The sequence below is a fragment of the Eschrichtius robustus genome, chromosome 6 (genome assembly GCF_028021215.1).
Source record: "Eschrichtius robustus isolate mEscRob2 chromosome 6, mEscRob2.pri, whole genome shotgun sequence".
NCBI lineage: Eukaryota > Metazoa > Chordata > Mammalia > Artiodactyla > Eschrichtiidae > Eschrichtius > Eschrichtius robustus.
The window spans coordinates 27685851-27701709 of record NC_090829.1 but is presented as its reverse complement, the minus strand read 5'-3'; the positions used below and the strand labels follow the sequence as shown (position 1 = coordinate 27701709).

General features: G+C 39.3%; 1 protein-coding gene across 4 annotated transcripts in view; it reads left to right on the top strand.

Moving 5' to 3' along the window:
* The first annotated feature begins 388 nt into the window (after positions 1-388).
* LOC137766198 (phospholipid scramblase 2) overlaps positions 389-15859 on the top strand; it is a 31283-nt gene continuing 15812 nt past the window's right edge. Inside the window, exons 1-4 of one of the 4 annotated variants that reach the window (XM_068546062.1) lie at positions 389-1039; positions 7230-7255; positions 10144-10185; positions 14869-15071. In XM_068546062.1, coding sequence (XP_068402163.1) covers positions 7243-7255; positions 10144-10185; positions 14869-15071 — 258 coding nt within the window. In that variant the 5' untranslated portion in view covers positions 389-1039; positions 7230-7242. Of the gene's footprint in view, positions 1040-7229; positions 7256-10143; positions 10225-14868; positions 15072-15859 lie in introns of all 4 variants that reach the window. The other 3 variants (XM_068546059.1, XM_068546063.1, XM_068546060.1) reach the window with 3 other exon arrangements.

Genomic DNA, 15859 nt, shown 5'->3' with positions numbered 1-15859 from the left:
GGTACATACCACCGTAAGCAAGGTGTAGGAGCTTTCTTCTGTTTAAAAGATAACAGAAACGTCTAGAGATTCAAAAACAATATTCATGGAGGAGGAGAAGTTGAAAAAAAACATTGAAAATGGAAGGTACTGGATCTCTACAGTTTTCCTATTCCTTCTGCAGCAGATATCAGCAGTCAGAAAGCTAAACGGCAAGGTACATATCACTTCTTTTCTCCATATCCAGCTTTGTTTGGAAGATCATGTGTTACTTTGGTAAATAAAAATTTTACTAGAAAAACAACAATGAATCCTTCAGGTCAACAAATATCTTCTTACTGCGCCAGTTTGCCAGTAGGGGCGCTGGAAACAGTAAACATTCTAAACACATCTGGTTGATTGCACTCTTCAAAGGAGTTAACATCGTTTAGTGGAAAGAGAGAGAGAGAGCGCGAGAGAGAAACAGAAAAGACACCATAAAGAAAAAGAAGTTTGACTCGCCCTCATTTGTACTCTGTACCGCCCCCTGCTTCCTGGCTTGAAAGCAACGGGAATCTAAGGGACCGAAGTCGGTCAAGGCCCAGGTAAAGGAGGTTCCCCTGCTAGAGGAGCAGCCAGAGTCCACCCCGGAGGCGGCCACTCCCCTGCTAATGACCAAGTTCCAGCTGGTTTCGATCTCCCAGTTCCTCGAGGCCCTGAACCTCAGAACCAACGTTTTTGGAGCCTCTCCAGGGGTCAGAAAGGGAGCCGACAGTCTCTCCGCGCCGCAGCGGGGCGGCGGCCCCGCCTCCAGGTCTCAAGCCTCCGGCAGCGACGCGGAAGCGCCAGCCCGGGGACGAGGGCGGGAAGCCCCTTTGTAACTCAGGATCTAGGAAACGAAACCAGAAGCGACGGGTTTCGTCACCGAGGTCTCTCGGAGGCCTCTCTCCTGGTACCTTCAGGGAAGGTTGTGTAAGGAGGACTCTTGACTGCCAAGGGTCGGAAGCCGAGCATCAGCCCCGCGCCCGGGTTCCCCGAGCTCGTCTCACCGCAGGCAGCGCCGGAGCTGCGGCGGCCACAGGTGGGTGGGCGGCGTGCTCGGCCTCCTCCCGCGGGCGCCGGGCGCGGGGCTGGCGCGGGTTCCCAGGCCGGGCGGGGGGCACTGGGGACTACTTGGGAGCGAGGGGCGCGAGGGCCGGCGGGTTGCGTTTGCGCTGAGGTTGGAGGTTGGAGGTTGGGGGCAGGGGGGGTGGGAGGGGCTTGGGCCCCAGCGGCCTCGGGAAGCGACCGCAGAAGCCGACCGGGGACTCAGCAGGGGGCCCGGCTGACATAGTCCTATCCCGGCCCATCCCAGGACCTTTCCAAGGCCAAGGTGTTTTCTGCCTGAAACCGCCTTGTAGGTTCGAATGCGCTCAGTCCATCTCTTAATAGCGCGGAGCTGCGCTGGATCATGGCCAGAACCTGGGCTCAGCGGTATCTGCGAGCATTTAGGGGTATTCAGAGGGACGATTAATAGACCCTTCTAGCTGTCCTTGAACAGTCAGTATTAATGAGGAGTGTGGCTGGAGCCAAAACTATGCTAGGCACCCTGGGACACCAGAAGAATTGGGAAGACAGGTGGTTTATCACATAGAGGCTAAAAGCCATTAGCTCAGGAGTCCACCTGCCTGACTTGAACCTGCCTCTACTACTTAATATCTGTGGACTCCCAGGCAGTTTCTTCCTACACGTGCCTTCCTTGGCTCATCTCTGAAACTGGGTAACGACCAAAAGTTACAAGAGTTAGAGTGTGACGTATTAACTTTGTCTGGCACTGCAGAGTGTACTCAGTAAACGTTAGATTTATTACTTTAAATATTTGAGCAAGTCCCTGCTCCTCCAAGCTCACCGTCTGGTTCCCATGTGGTTTTATTTAGACAGCTATTCCAGCAAGTCCTGGAATGGCCACTTCCCAGTTCCAGGAACAGGCAGTCAGTGTTTCTCCTAGTTGAGCAATTTGAGATACATGGTTAGTGCAAGTGTCACTTCCTTAGTGTGAAGTATCAGGAGATTCAGGGTCCCCTTGTTCTTCCTGGAGCTGTCTTAACAACGGAACTTTCTCTCAATACCACCCTGGCGAGTATGACAATTGTAGGGCTTTGAACACTGAACAAACACAAGGAAATGAAAAATAAATGAAAAGGGAAATGAGTGGGTTTCTGCAGTTGGATAGAAGTGTCACACGAAACAGCTGAGTCACAGATTAGCCAGCCTTCACGTCTGTAAGGTAACTGTCCTTTCTGACTGAAGGGAGTGAAATAATACTGTACACAACTACTGAATCAGCAAGCACCAATTAAGTGTCTTGTCCTGACAGGCCATGCTCCGGCCTTTGAGAGCTTAGACAGGAAACCTGTAAGAACTGTTCCCTGTTCACCTCTCCATCCTCTGGTCCAGTGATCTCTCTCTCCTTCTGTGCTCTGTGACCCACAGATCTTTATTCCCTTGAATGAGCCAAGCTCCCTCCCTCCAGCCTCAGGACTGCTACCTATGCAGTTCCCCCTGCCTCTAATGCCTCACCCCATCCAAATACACACCTCTGTAGCCTGGTTGATTTTAAACTGCCTTTGGCTCTCAGATCTGACTTTCTGACAACCCCATTACACTATCTCAATTAGTGCCTCCATAACTCTTTTTATAGAACCATTAGTTTTATTCATAGCACTAGTATTTGTAATAATATATTGTTAATTGTCTGCCATTTTGTTCTAGTGATTGTTATAGTGCCTTACATGCTCTATGCCTTCAAGCAATATTCCTTGGAAAGAGGCACAAACTTTATAGTGAGTCACTATTTACAGACATACTTATATATGTATATGTGCATTTATATATGTGTACATGAGTGTGTATACTCTATTGCATTTTCTTTAATAGTGCTAAATTTTAAAAAACCAAAGCATTGTAGTTAAGCAGTGCTAACTGTTGTGCTTTACATTTTTCAAATTTTGAAAATACTAAGTACTTACAAAAAACTCTTGCCTGGCCTAGTAAAAAACAAATAGCCAGGAGTAAATTTGAAATTCCTGCTCTCTGCCTTACATAAGAAAGACACCATAAAGATAGTCTCTTAACAAATTTCACTGAAAATTGGTGATTTGGGATAATGTCTTTTTTTTTTTTTCCCAGTGAATCAAGGACATGACTGCAAAGGAAATGAATCGTGAATCATTCATATGAGCTAGTTAGTGAGCTGTATAACATTAAGTAACCATTAACCTCTCTGGCCTTAGTTTCCTCATTTTTAAGGAGGAAAGGAAACAAAAATTTGTGAGGGAGCTCTGAGTTGTCAGGAAAGGCTTTTCAGGAGTAATAAAGCAACCAAACTAGGATAGCTGACATAAAGATTAGTTTATGTGTCTTTGGTCTCTTTGGTTTAGTTGATAGTTTTGTACAACACTTGACCACCTCTCTTTCAGTTGGTCCCAGTTGATGAAATGTCTACGTTGTTCTTCAAGGTTTACTATGAAATGCTATCCCAATGTGGTTCTGAGCATATTCGTTTTGATTTCTTGAATCTAAAATACAGAAGTGGTATTTTATAGGCAGAGTCTCTCTTATCAGGTTCGTTGCACTGATGATGGCCTCAGCCACCCCACTTCCGTCCCCTGTCTTGGACATACGTGTACTGGTATACTCAAATCCTCACCAACATCTCGGCCACCTATTTGTGTGAACCCATCTGTTTTTGCTCTGCTTGTCTTTTACCAAAACCACAGTTCAACAGATGAAGTGCTTTTGACCTTAGGTGTTAACCTTTCTAAATGCATAAAATTTACATACAAACGTAAGCTGAACAACATGGAAATTGCTTGATTTGTGACTTAACCTCAGCAAGGGTTGGGTTCTCAGCTAGCTCTGTCTAATTCCTCCCCTCCCCCTAGTCTAGTATCTCATTTTCATTTATTCATAGGAAGTGAGGGATATAGAATTCTGGGATTGTGTTTAGAGCAGTAATGTTTTGTTAAAATAATTGAGGACACGTTATCTCCATCTTGGGACTCCTCTTGAGAAAAATGTTAACTGGCTTGGTTTTTGGCAATTAAGAAGTAAAATTGGATAAGTAATCCAAATCTAGTTTATGCCTAGTTCATAGGCTTAGTAGTTTCAGGATCTTTCAGAATTAGGGATGTTTCCCCTTTGGGTTGCAGGTTATACTTTAATCTTTTTGACGAAATAAGATAGAAATTTCAGGACCCCAAGAGATGGGTCAAAGGGTTTCCTGTAATATGAATTGTGGAGCCATAACTGGATATCACGTGCACTATTTCTCCTTCTCCCGGGTGGTAGAGGTTTATGATTATCTAGTATCCCATAGCACCAATAGAATAGGTCTTAATGGTGTCTGATAGAATATATGTAACAGATATATGCTTAACATGTATATAGTATATGATGCCTTAATTTCCTCAGAAGCTCTCATTTAACAAGTTAGGATAAGTGTGTAGTAATCAGATTATAATTTGGAATTCTGTATTTGTCCTGAAGTAATTATGATTCCAGTGGTACAATGTATAATATGACTTCATTAGAGATCTTTTTCTTTTAGTACAGGATAAATATGATTTTCTTGCAAGTCTTTCTGTGCTTTGTTTCTTACTAGGAGTAGTGGAAGACATTATTTAAAAGTTATCATATTAAATTAATTAACTAATAAATTAATTCATCCAGGACACACAGCCCGATCATTCCCAAAACTGAGTGATGTTATCTCTTGTAATAGAACGATTAAGTTTGAGAAAACCCAAAACATCCTTAAAACAGCAAAGGAGAGCGGACAGGGATGAACACGGGGGATGTCTTTAGTCCACAAGTGCGTTATTCTACCTGGCACACATACAGGTTCAACTGTCACTTCACATTTTCCACCAGAGCTTACGACGTAACATTTTTCATGCTTGAGATATTAGGAACTTGTGAAAATTCTAAAACCTACAGGAAAATGAGGACCCAGATTATATTCTGCAGTAGTTTTGCCAACAGGTACTCATCCTCACAAAGCTATAGTTTAAGACTCAAAATAACGTGACCAAGTAGGAAGGAAAGAGTAAATATGAACAAATGAGCTCTGTTTTGAGTCTGTTTCATTTCCTTTCCTTCGATTTCTGTGCAAGGAGAGAATTATCTCTGGCTTCATGAAAAGCAAATACTCTTATATTCGTAGTTGGTACTCATTCTGCAAGGACTTGGGAACTTATTGCTCCAGTGCTTAAGAACCTCCCCCTGTTCCTAATGTGATGCATAGTATCCGTGTATGAATTCCCTCTCTTTATAGCACATTTTTAATTTCTGACTGGCACTGAATTTCCCAGGCTCAAACAACTAAATGCTAAGAAGAAATATATTTTAAATTAAAACTAAATTTTTTTTCCATCTCAGATGTATAGACTTGCCCTCCAGAAACTATGGAATTTTTTTGCCGATTCAGTGATTTGTTCACGAAAATAAATTGTTTAATTCTAAAAATTAGACCTCCAGGTATTATTTAGGATTTTTCCTTGAACTGAGTGCCCTTCTGACATTTTAGGCGAGGTAGGAATGACTGAAACAGTAGTCCCTTAAAATTGCTAAGTTGGTTGAAGGGCCATATAACATTTTTTAGAAAAACTAATCATATTATGAAGTGATCCTATGAGAAACAGTAGTTAAGTAAAAATTTGAGCTGTTTAGTCCAGTTTGTTAACTAAGGGATACTACCCATTTCTACTCCAGAAATGGAGTAGTTTTTAAATGTTTTATGTATGTTAGGGTACTGAAGAGAATGGGTATGAATTTTAATATACAGTCTGATCACAGAACTGCGTGTTGACAAAAGGAATCATGGCCTATTGTATGTAAGAATTTAGTCTCCTTTCTTAGTTGTCCTTCATATGATAGAACATAAAACACAATAATGGCCTTTGAAAACTTTTGGTATGCTTTTGTTACATGTGTTTATTAGCTTATTGTTCACCTTCTTGAATAATTGCAGAAAAACATAAATTTTAATCTTTTTGTACTTTTGTCCTGAGGAGGTCCATAGCACTTGGTTTCTGACCAGTTAATGCTAACAGGGGGTAGTATTGTACTAAGAAAATCCAGGAAGTCAAATCTGTAACAAAAAAACATATTTTTAAATTTATTCCAGGGCCAAGAAAACCCATTACTGAACTCCTTGAGCATATATAATTAAGAGGTGACTGTAATTGGAATATTCTTAAAAGTTTTACTATATTATTAAATTTTATGCTTATAACAGGCAATGATAAATCGATAACTTAGAAAAGGAGAAGAGGGATATGGTTTCTTCTTGGGAACACCAGATTTTAGTTAAGGATATGGAAGGATCAGCTGACTTTTATTTACCATTTAGGATAACACAGTAGAAGGAGCTAGTAAAGGGGGAGCAAAAACTGGAGAGGGCCTGGGAAGGGCAGAGCCAATTCATATTAGTGTGTGGGTCCCAGATAAAACAACTGAGTAGCAAGTTTTTGCCTAATGGGTTAATTGTAATTAACAGGCAGATAGGGGTTGGGATTTAAAGTGGGGAGATAGGAAAAGTAGTGACTGGATAATTGTGGGAAAGACTAGGATGGGATCAAGGCAGTAGAAGGCAGAAGTATTGAGTATAATGTTTCTTATCATTATTTTTCTGTAGAAATAAGCAAGACAAAGTTTCAGTTGGATTATCGTGGTGTTACAGCTACCATAACCCCTGAGTATATGTTTTTAGGCTAAAATCATGTATTGATACACAAACAGGGGGTCAGGCCTTCTCAAATTTGTTGTCGAAGCTGGGCAGAACATGTCCTCAGGACCTGGAATTTCCAGAGATATTTACAGCAGTGTGACCTGATAGCTAACCTTTTTCCTTCTCCTGCTGGACCACGCCTGCAGCCCAGCCCTGCAGCTGGATGCTGGATTTCATGCTCCCTGTAGATTGTGTAGGTTGGAAGGCTCCAGTTTTTAACTGGAGGGCCTAGGGCTCACAGTGTTTCTGTCTTTCTCCCTCATTGAATCCTCTCTTCCCAAGATTTTTAGAAATTGTTCACCATCCTGGACTGACCTACAACTTGTAAAATCCTACTCAGAAACATAGCAGCAGGGAATACGGTCAAGACTGAAGGGTTTAAATGACCAGATTCTGGAAGACTAGATGAATAGAGGAATATCTCGTGTGTATATAGTTTCAGAGTATCTTGTTTCAACTGTCATATTTGAATTATATATTTATATCAGGTCTTCTTTTTCAGAACTGTTTAAATCATGGACAAACAAAGTAAGTAATTTAAGTGTTTACTTTCCACCTATAATGTCAAATCTCTTGTTAATGTGTTATTTGTCATAATGTTCTATTCAGTTTCTGAAAGGATATAATTTGCTTTGTGTTGTTTATGTTCCAGAATCCTAAGTCTGGGCCAGTGTTTTGGCTATAGAGAAGATGTACACAAATATCCATGACCACTAATTTTTCCTTTAAAAATAAAAGAGCCTTCGATAAACCTAAGAAATTTTAGGCTTACTGGGAAATATGTTATATAATTTATATTACATTTCATCTGCATCAAGTTTCCCTTTTCTATGTGCATTTTATATACAAAAAGACTGTTCCAATCATATTGTTTAACAAACAATGACTTTAATATGCCAGGACATTGTAATAAAATGCTCAGATACATCCCCAATATATATCTCATAAAATACACATGTGAATAGGTTTAAATAAATACAAATCTTTATTTTATGGCTTTTTTTTTTCAAGAAAATTCTAAATAAGATGAGTATTAACCAAACATGTAATAAAAGCCTTTGTCTTTTAAAAACTCCAAGTTTCTGAGGAGAAAAAAAAAAATCCTATGGGAAAAATAGGGAAAACAAAATCCTGTTTTCTGAAGGATCTCTATTCTCTCTGTTTCTTTAGATAGCCACAGAGATGTTTATCTCTACCACAATGCCAGCCTTGTTACATATACTAGATACTCTTTAGGACCAGAAACCTTGACTTTCATTCACGAAGTTTCATGATTTTTCTTAATGCTTGCTATACTAATTTAATTTTATTAACAATACTTACTTTACTTTTTAAACGTAAATTTATATAGTATTAAGCTATTTTCTTTGCTACAAAAATAGGATGCTTCAGATCACTTAAAAAAAATCATTGGGTCCTGGTGACAATTACCTTTTAACTCTTCAGCTTCCTATATACAAATGCATGTGTTTGTATGTATATGTGTGCATAAATAGAAATAGAATGTATGTATGTATATAAATATATATATAGAGAGAAATAACAATAACTTGTTGACCATATGAAAGTCCTATGATTTTTGTAAGTTATTCTAAGTTGCATTTCACAAATGCAGAAATCCATCCATAATTCATATGCTCTCTGATCTATGTGAGCACTTGCCCGTGCATTTATTTTCTCTTTGTATAAATTCCCCTGGAATTCCCGAGACCAGGATCATTGCTCTGGTACCAAAACCCCAGGGATTATGAGCTCCTTCCTAATTTCTTGAATCTGTCAACTCCTTGATATGTGTGTGTATTTATTTACTATGGTTTAAACAGTGGTACCTGTTAAGAGGTGCCAAAATGTGACGTATCATTTAAGGATGGGTCTTTAAGTCACACTTGCAGTGTGTTTCCTTGGGATCTGTTGAGTCTGATCCTGTTGCTTCCAACTCAGGTTGGGAGTGGGGGCCGTGGATATAGAGCCTCGAGAGCTAGAGAACTAGGAGCTCGGCCACTCACCTGAAGGGATGGTTGGGATGGAATGACTTGTGATATTGCAGAGATGTGTGACAATTCGGGGTATGCTGTGGTGTCTGTACGGGGAAAAGCCCTGACTCAAGTAGAGGGTTCTCTGTTGCCTGAATTTGCAGTGTCCATGGACTCCATTCTGCTGAAGTTATTATGAAGCCAATAATGGAGAAGAAAGGGGGTGGAGGTGGGCACAACCCAGCCTTCCTGCTGAGATCGTATGACTTGAGTTGTCTTTCAAGACCCATGATACATACAGGAAATGTGTCAGATTGAAAGTTTGGTCAACTTTTGCTTCTACACTGTTGCCATGTCCCCATTATTCAAAAATAAACTATTTTGAATTTACAGTTAATAAGCCATAGGGAAGAGAGGAGAATATGGTGTAAGTGTAGTGTCCACTAGACCATAAATTCCATGAAGGCAGAGCCAGTGTAGCCAGAGAGCCTAACTGAGGGGTGACACAGGAGATGCTAGTACTAAATATTTATTTTCTGGCCAGGGTGGTTGCTAAAGGAATGATTAGAGAAACACGAATATGAAGAACTAGGAAACTGAACCATTTGTACATACATATTAAAGATTATTCAAACTACATTGATTAGCAGATAACAAAAGTTAATATGTTTATTTATTGTAACTAAGTCAGTTATGATTTTTGTAGTTCAAAATCAGTCAAATACTGGGAATTTCCTATAGTTCAAACTTAATGGGGTAGTTCCAGAATAAGCATAAAAAGGGTATTTAAATACTGAATTGCATGTATTATTTTAAATATTTAAAACATAATTCTTATAGCAACAATTATAGATATCTTTAAAATCACCTGTTATCCTTCCATTATCAAACCCACATCCAACTAGGTTCATTTATCTCCTTCTTCACAGTCTACGTAGTTTTTTGTTTTTTTTTTTTTTACATCTTTATTGGAGTATAATTGCTTTACAATGGTGTGTTAGTTTCCGCTTTATAACAAATTGAGTCAGTTATACATATACATATGTCCCCATATCTCTTCCCTCTTGAGTCTCCCTCTCTCCCACCCTCCCTATCCCTGAGAAGACCGTAATTCAAAAAGAGTCTATGTAGTTTTGAAACAATCTATTTTTCCTAGTAACAACAAAATCAGTGTATGGGAGAGAACACTCATCAGGCATATTTGAAAACTAGAAACTCAGCCCCAGTAATTAGCTGCCTATTTTATCAGAAGGGAATTTGTTTGAAACAGGATGCTACTGTAGATTAACTCTGATAACAGGCATAGCTTTTGTTAAGTGAAGAATTCACTTTGTTTCAATACAACACAGGAGCATATAAATGAAATTATCTAAGAACAATGCATTTTTTTTCTGATATGTATTTTTTTAAGAAGATATATGTTTACCTCTCCTTGAATTGCAGATGTGCAAATGAATGATCCTCACCCAGGAACACAGTTGCCAGGTGGGTATCCCCCTGAATATCTTCCGGCAGCTTTCCCAGGTAAAACACTGGCTTAAAGAATAAAAAACCAAAATTTATCAGTTATTGATATTCTCCAAAGGGTGTGTGTGTGTGTGTGTGTGTGTGTCTGTCTGTCTCTGTGTGTATTTTAGTAGAGTCTTTTACTAAAAGTTCAATAATGAAATTTGCAGCCTAGTTCTGGATTTTTTTCTTTGACTATATGTTATCATAAATATCATTAAAATATTTTTTATTTATACAGAATAGCAAAAGTGTTGTGTTAATAAAAACAGTAATGAATTGACATTTAGCAAATAAGATATAAGGTTGCACATAAATTAAACCCCAAAATACACATATTAAGTAACAGATTTTATCGATTCTCCATTCATTCTGAAAATTATGGTCATGCAGTCACATTTAGGAGATTTATCTCTGGGTGTTTTTGAGTCATTTATTGTCTGGGGTTAATTATGTTCAGTGATTGTCATGCAAAAGAGATGACTGCTTAAGCCTGGAAGCTTCAAGCAATAGAAACATAGCTACCTGGGATAATTCTCATTTTTATTTTGTAACATACAAAAATGTGAAAGCTTTGCTTTTATATACATGCTCAATCATGCCTTGCCTTTCTAAGAAAAGTAACTGAGTCATATCGCTACATACCAAGTAATATATTATTTCTTTTGAACCACTGCATAGAAGACTTCAGAGATTTTCATTTAGACAAATGCAGTTATCAACATTACCAGCACTTGGGCTTCCCTGGTGGCTCAGTGGTTAAGAATCCTCCTGCCAATTCAGGGGACACGGGTTCGAGCCCTGGTCCGGGAAGATCCCACATGCCGCGGAGCAACTAAGCCCGTGCCCCCACAACTACTGCGCCTGCGCTCTAGAACCCGTGAGCCACAACTACTGAGCCCGTGCGCCAAAACTACTGAAGCCTGCGTGCCTAGAGCCCGTGCTCCGCAACAAGAGAAGCCACCACAGTGAGAAGCCCGCGCACCGCAACGGAGAGTAGCCCCCGCTCTCCGCAACTAGAGAAGAGCCCGCGCGCAGCAACAAAGACCCAACGCAGCCAGAAATAAAATAAAATAAAATAAAAAACATTACCAGAACTTTACCAAATGGCAGAGTTCATGGTGCACCTACATTTGCAAGTAGGCAGGCTACCCACATCTTGAGAGACCATCCTGAGGACTTTGGATCAAAGGGAGTCTTGTTTGGCCAGAGGGCGTATGCATTTTTATTCTACTCTGAGCAAACAAATCTGTTTAGGAGGTGAATAGCTTGTTTAGTTGTCTAGCCAGAAACCTCTCAGTGGAGCCTGGATCTCATCCAGATGTTTGCATTTAAATGAATGCGAGGTAGAAAGACTCCCAAGGCTCTAAGATGATAGTTCTCAAAGGGGCCTATACTTAAGTATTACTTGTAAACTGCTGAAAACACTAGTACCAGGGCACTATCCCAGGAAAGCTGAAACAGAAGCTCTGGTTGTGGGACCCCAGGATTGGTAATTTTTTAATTTCGCAGGTGATTCTAATGTGCAGCCAGGGCTGAGAACTGCTGCTCTCAATTTTTAAATGGCTGGTGTTTGAAGAATTATTAGCAAGTCTATAGTATGCACCCAAGGCACTTGGAGGATATTTTAATCCACCCATGGCTAAATAATAGTAGGCGATACATAATTAAGTTGTAATCGGACTTGAGAGTTTGTGAGAAAAATAGCTCAAATTTATTTCTCAAGTCGAAGGCCAATATAGCACAGGTTTTTTATGACAATGAAGCTAACAATAGTGATAGATTAAAACTGAGAGTTTATTGTGCCTAATGTGAATTAACTCATTTAATTCTCAGACAATATTACGGGGTAAATACTATTAATTATCCCCATTATGCAAGTGGGAAAACCAGCATAGAGAGGCTGGATCAGGCTTCAAGTTCTGGCTTCTGTACTTAATAGTTGTGTTGTGGTTTTAAGCAAGTTGCTGTACCTCCAAGCCTCAGTTCTTATCTATAAAATGGGCATAATATTTTCTAATTCAAGCGTTTTGGAGATTAAATGAGAGTATGTGTAAAGCAACTAGCACAATGCTTTACAATTAATAAATGACAAATATTTGCTGACTATTATGTTAATAATATATTAAATCAATTGGACTTTAGGTAAATGAAATATTACCTAAATTTCAGGTAATTCTATATGCTTAATCCATTGATTTGGGAAATAATTATCCTCTCCAAGAATCTCGTGAAGGTTTAATAATGCTAATAATGTAACCAATTAATTCACATCTCCTCCCCCTCACTGGCTTGCCTATGGTTTCATCTTTGCACTGTAGTCAGTGATGTTTAAAAATAGTTATCTGTTAATATTACAGACAGTACCCAATGGGTACATCATTGGCTTCCTTTTGCTTTCAGGATAGAGACCAAAATGCTTAGTTTGGTCCACCAAACCCAAGGGGCTCCCCTGCCTTCTCCTTGTCTGTCTCTTAAGACTGTCTCTCCTGTTCAGGTAGACTGGCCTTTTTGCAGATTTTTAAATGCCCTGTGTTTGTTACTATCCCAGGGCTTCTTTCTGAAATATTCATTCCCTGCCACCCACCTACTCAACTCCTTTGTATCCCTCAGATCTCAGCTGAGGGTGGTCCTCAGGGAGGCTGTCCCAACTCCCTCCCTCTGTCTATCCCCATCTAAACACCTTCCTTTGGCACATAAAACCCTGGTCCCTCCCTTCTAAGCGCTTGTCTCTGATTTTAGTTAATCACTTACTGACACTGGTGTTGTAGATCCCTAGAATAAGGGTGAGTGTAAAATTCTCTCTCCCATTAGGCAATGAGGGCAGGGGTTGCATTTGCATTTCCCATTTTAAATCCCAGTGCTTGGTACTCCTAAAAACTTTGCAAGATATCACACAGATCATGGAACTCAGTCTTCTGTTTAAAATCCCTAAAGCCTGTCAGTCACACTTGGAATAAAATCCAAACTCCTTATTAAGGGGCTCTCAAGATGAATTGATCCTATTTCTTTACTGACAGCTGTTTCTGTTCTTCCTCTCCCTTATAATGTCCCTCTCTTTCTCAAACATGTCAGATTTATTCCTAAAGTCAGAGATTTTGTATTTGGTATTCCTGCCTCCTGGAATATTTCTTACCATATCTTCACACACACTTTTTCCCTTCTCAACTTTTAGGTGTCAACTGTAAATTTTATCTATCTAAAGTAACTGGTTGATACCTTGTCCTCTTCCCCATGTATTTTCTCCATCAGGTCAATCTGAAATCTTTTTTTAAAATTTATTTTCTGTCTCCTCTAAGCTCCCTGAGAGCAGGTTGCCTTGTTGATAGCTGTATCCTCTGATTCTATCCTCTGATTCTAGACCCAATCACATTATAGATCGTCTGTAAATATTTATTCATTTAAGAGGGAATAAATTATAAAACTATATTTAAAAGACATTGCTATGAGGTTTAGTCTGTCTTCCGAGTCTTACTTTTTATTGGTGTATGTATTTTGTTGTCAGTATTCCACTTAAAGGTATTCACAATTTTCCTGCTCTAAGTGTTAAATTTTGCATAGCCTTAACTGTTAAAATGTTGTGGGACACAGTTCTTTGCAACTACATCCTCCATTCCTATGGAACAGCTACTCTGCAGACTATTCATTTAAGTTATAAAGTTATGAAGCTTCATATTTGTAATCACAAATTCATGTGGAATAGAGTATATACTCATTTCTTCCTCTACTGTGCTTAATAAGTACTTGAGACAGTTTTGCCTACTATAAGGTTTTACCTTCCTCGGTTCTCAAACTGTATTTTCCAGAGAGCTTAGGGTGCCAAACTGTGAAATTTACATTTGTAACCTAGTATCATAACTTAACTTTTTTTTTTTTTTTTTTCATGTGGAGGGTTTTAGGAATGGAATACACCATGGGTTAAAACTTCAGGCAAATTGTTAACCCAGAGGAGTATCTGGGCATACCCTTACCGCGGTACTAGGGTTTCTCAACAAAGGCACTACAATATTTCAAGATGGATAATTCTTTTTTTTTTTCAGGGCACTGTTCTGGTCCTTGTAGGATATTTAGCAGCATTCCTGGCTTCTACCCACCAGATGCCAGTATCCCCCTCCCTTCAATTATGACAGCCAGAAGGGTCTCCAGACCTTGCCAAATATGCCATGAGGGGACAAAACCACCAGCAGCTCTATACAGATAAGAAATGTCACTTGTTGGAATTCTAGAATTATCATTTTTTACAGGGTGGTTTGGTCCTAGAAATGCTGACTCAAAGCCTTTATTTTGGGCTTTCTACTCAATGCCATCCCTCTTTTCCAGGAAGCCATTCCAGAATTTTTATGTACCTGACTCTAGATCGTCGTTGACTTTCTTTCACTTTATTAGATTTCAAGCATATTTTCACCTGAGTTTTGAATGATAAGGGTAAGGCTGTGGGGCAACTCCAAACACAGCCTAAAACCCTCAAAATAGGAGTGGACCTGAAACCACAGGTATTTCATTGAAAAATCACTGAGAGAGAAAAACACAAACCTTAAGCTTCTTAGAAACAGGATTTCTAAGTAGAAATTGTAGTTTGTAGATAGCTGGGGTGATCCTAAAAGAGTTGAAGTTTGCATTTTTCTCTGCAGTTACAAATAGTTTCACATGTTCATATTTCAGGACCTCCAGGATATACCGGCTATCCTGGCACCCAGGCTGGCTATCCAGTCCCGCCAGCTGGCTATTCAGGTGCTGGCCCAGTCGGCTTTCCTGTCCCATACCAACCAGTGACTAGTCAGCCAGGCGTGCCTGCAGGGGTACCATGGATGCCAGCACCACCACCTCCATTAAACTGTCCACCCGGATTGGAATATTTGACTCAGGTAATTCAATGCATAAAAGACTCATTAAAAACAAAACTGTGCTTCCAGTTTACTTAGTGAGATTAACAATTGGCTAATTCACAAAAGCCTGAAATGGTAAAACAACCTGTTTTGCTTACAGATTACTCTAATTCTTCTAGGTCAGGTTTACTTTTAAAGCAAAATGAAAATGTCTTAGGAAATTGTATTTTTTATGATCTTGAATATAATCTGCAATGATAGCTCATAGCAAACCTTTATTAAGCTTCCAGGCTTTGTTCCTAAGTATAATTCATGTATTTACTCATCTAAATTCTTTTTAAAAAATTCTGTGATATACAAGTGCTATAATTATCACCATTTTACAGAAGAAGAAACTGAGGTCCAGAGAAGTTACATAATTCGCCTAACATCAAAATGCAGAGGAACTGGGAATGGCTTTTTACTTCTGGAACCTTAGTTCTGGATCCTGTGCCCTTTAATCCCAATACTGAATAATTTCCTAGGAGTTGGAAAGAACCATCAAACTCGATTTAGTGTTGATTTTCCATAAGTGGTACCAAGAAAGGAGTTATTGATTTGTGTATAATATGACCTACCTTTCATTATAATTAAGAAAATTACATTTTTATGTTCCTTTTGTTCTTTGGAAGACCCAATTTTATTAATGCTACCAATAAGAAAAAATAAATTCCTGGATTTTAATGAACTACATGATAGCTTATCTCAGCAATGTGAGATTTAGTATTTGTCTGCCATTAGAAATCTGGTAGATTAGTTTTCAGTAAATGAATTGTCTCTCTTGCACT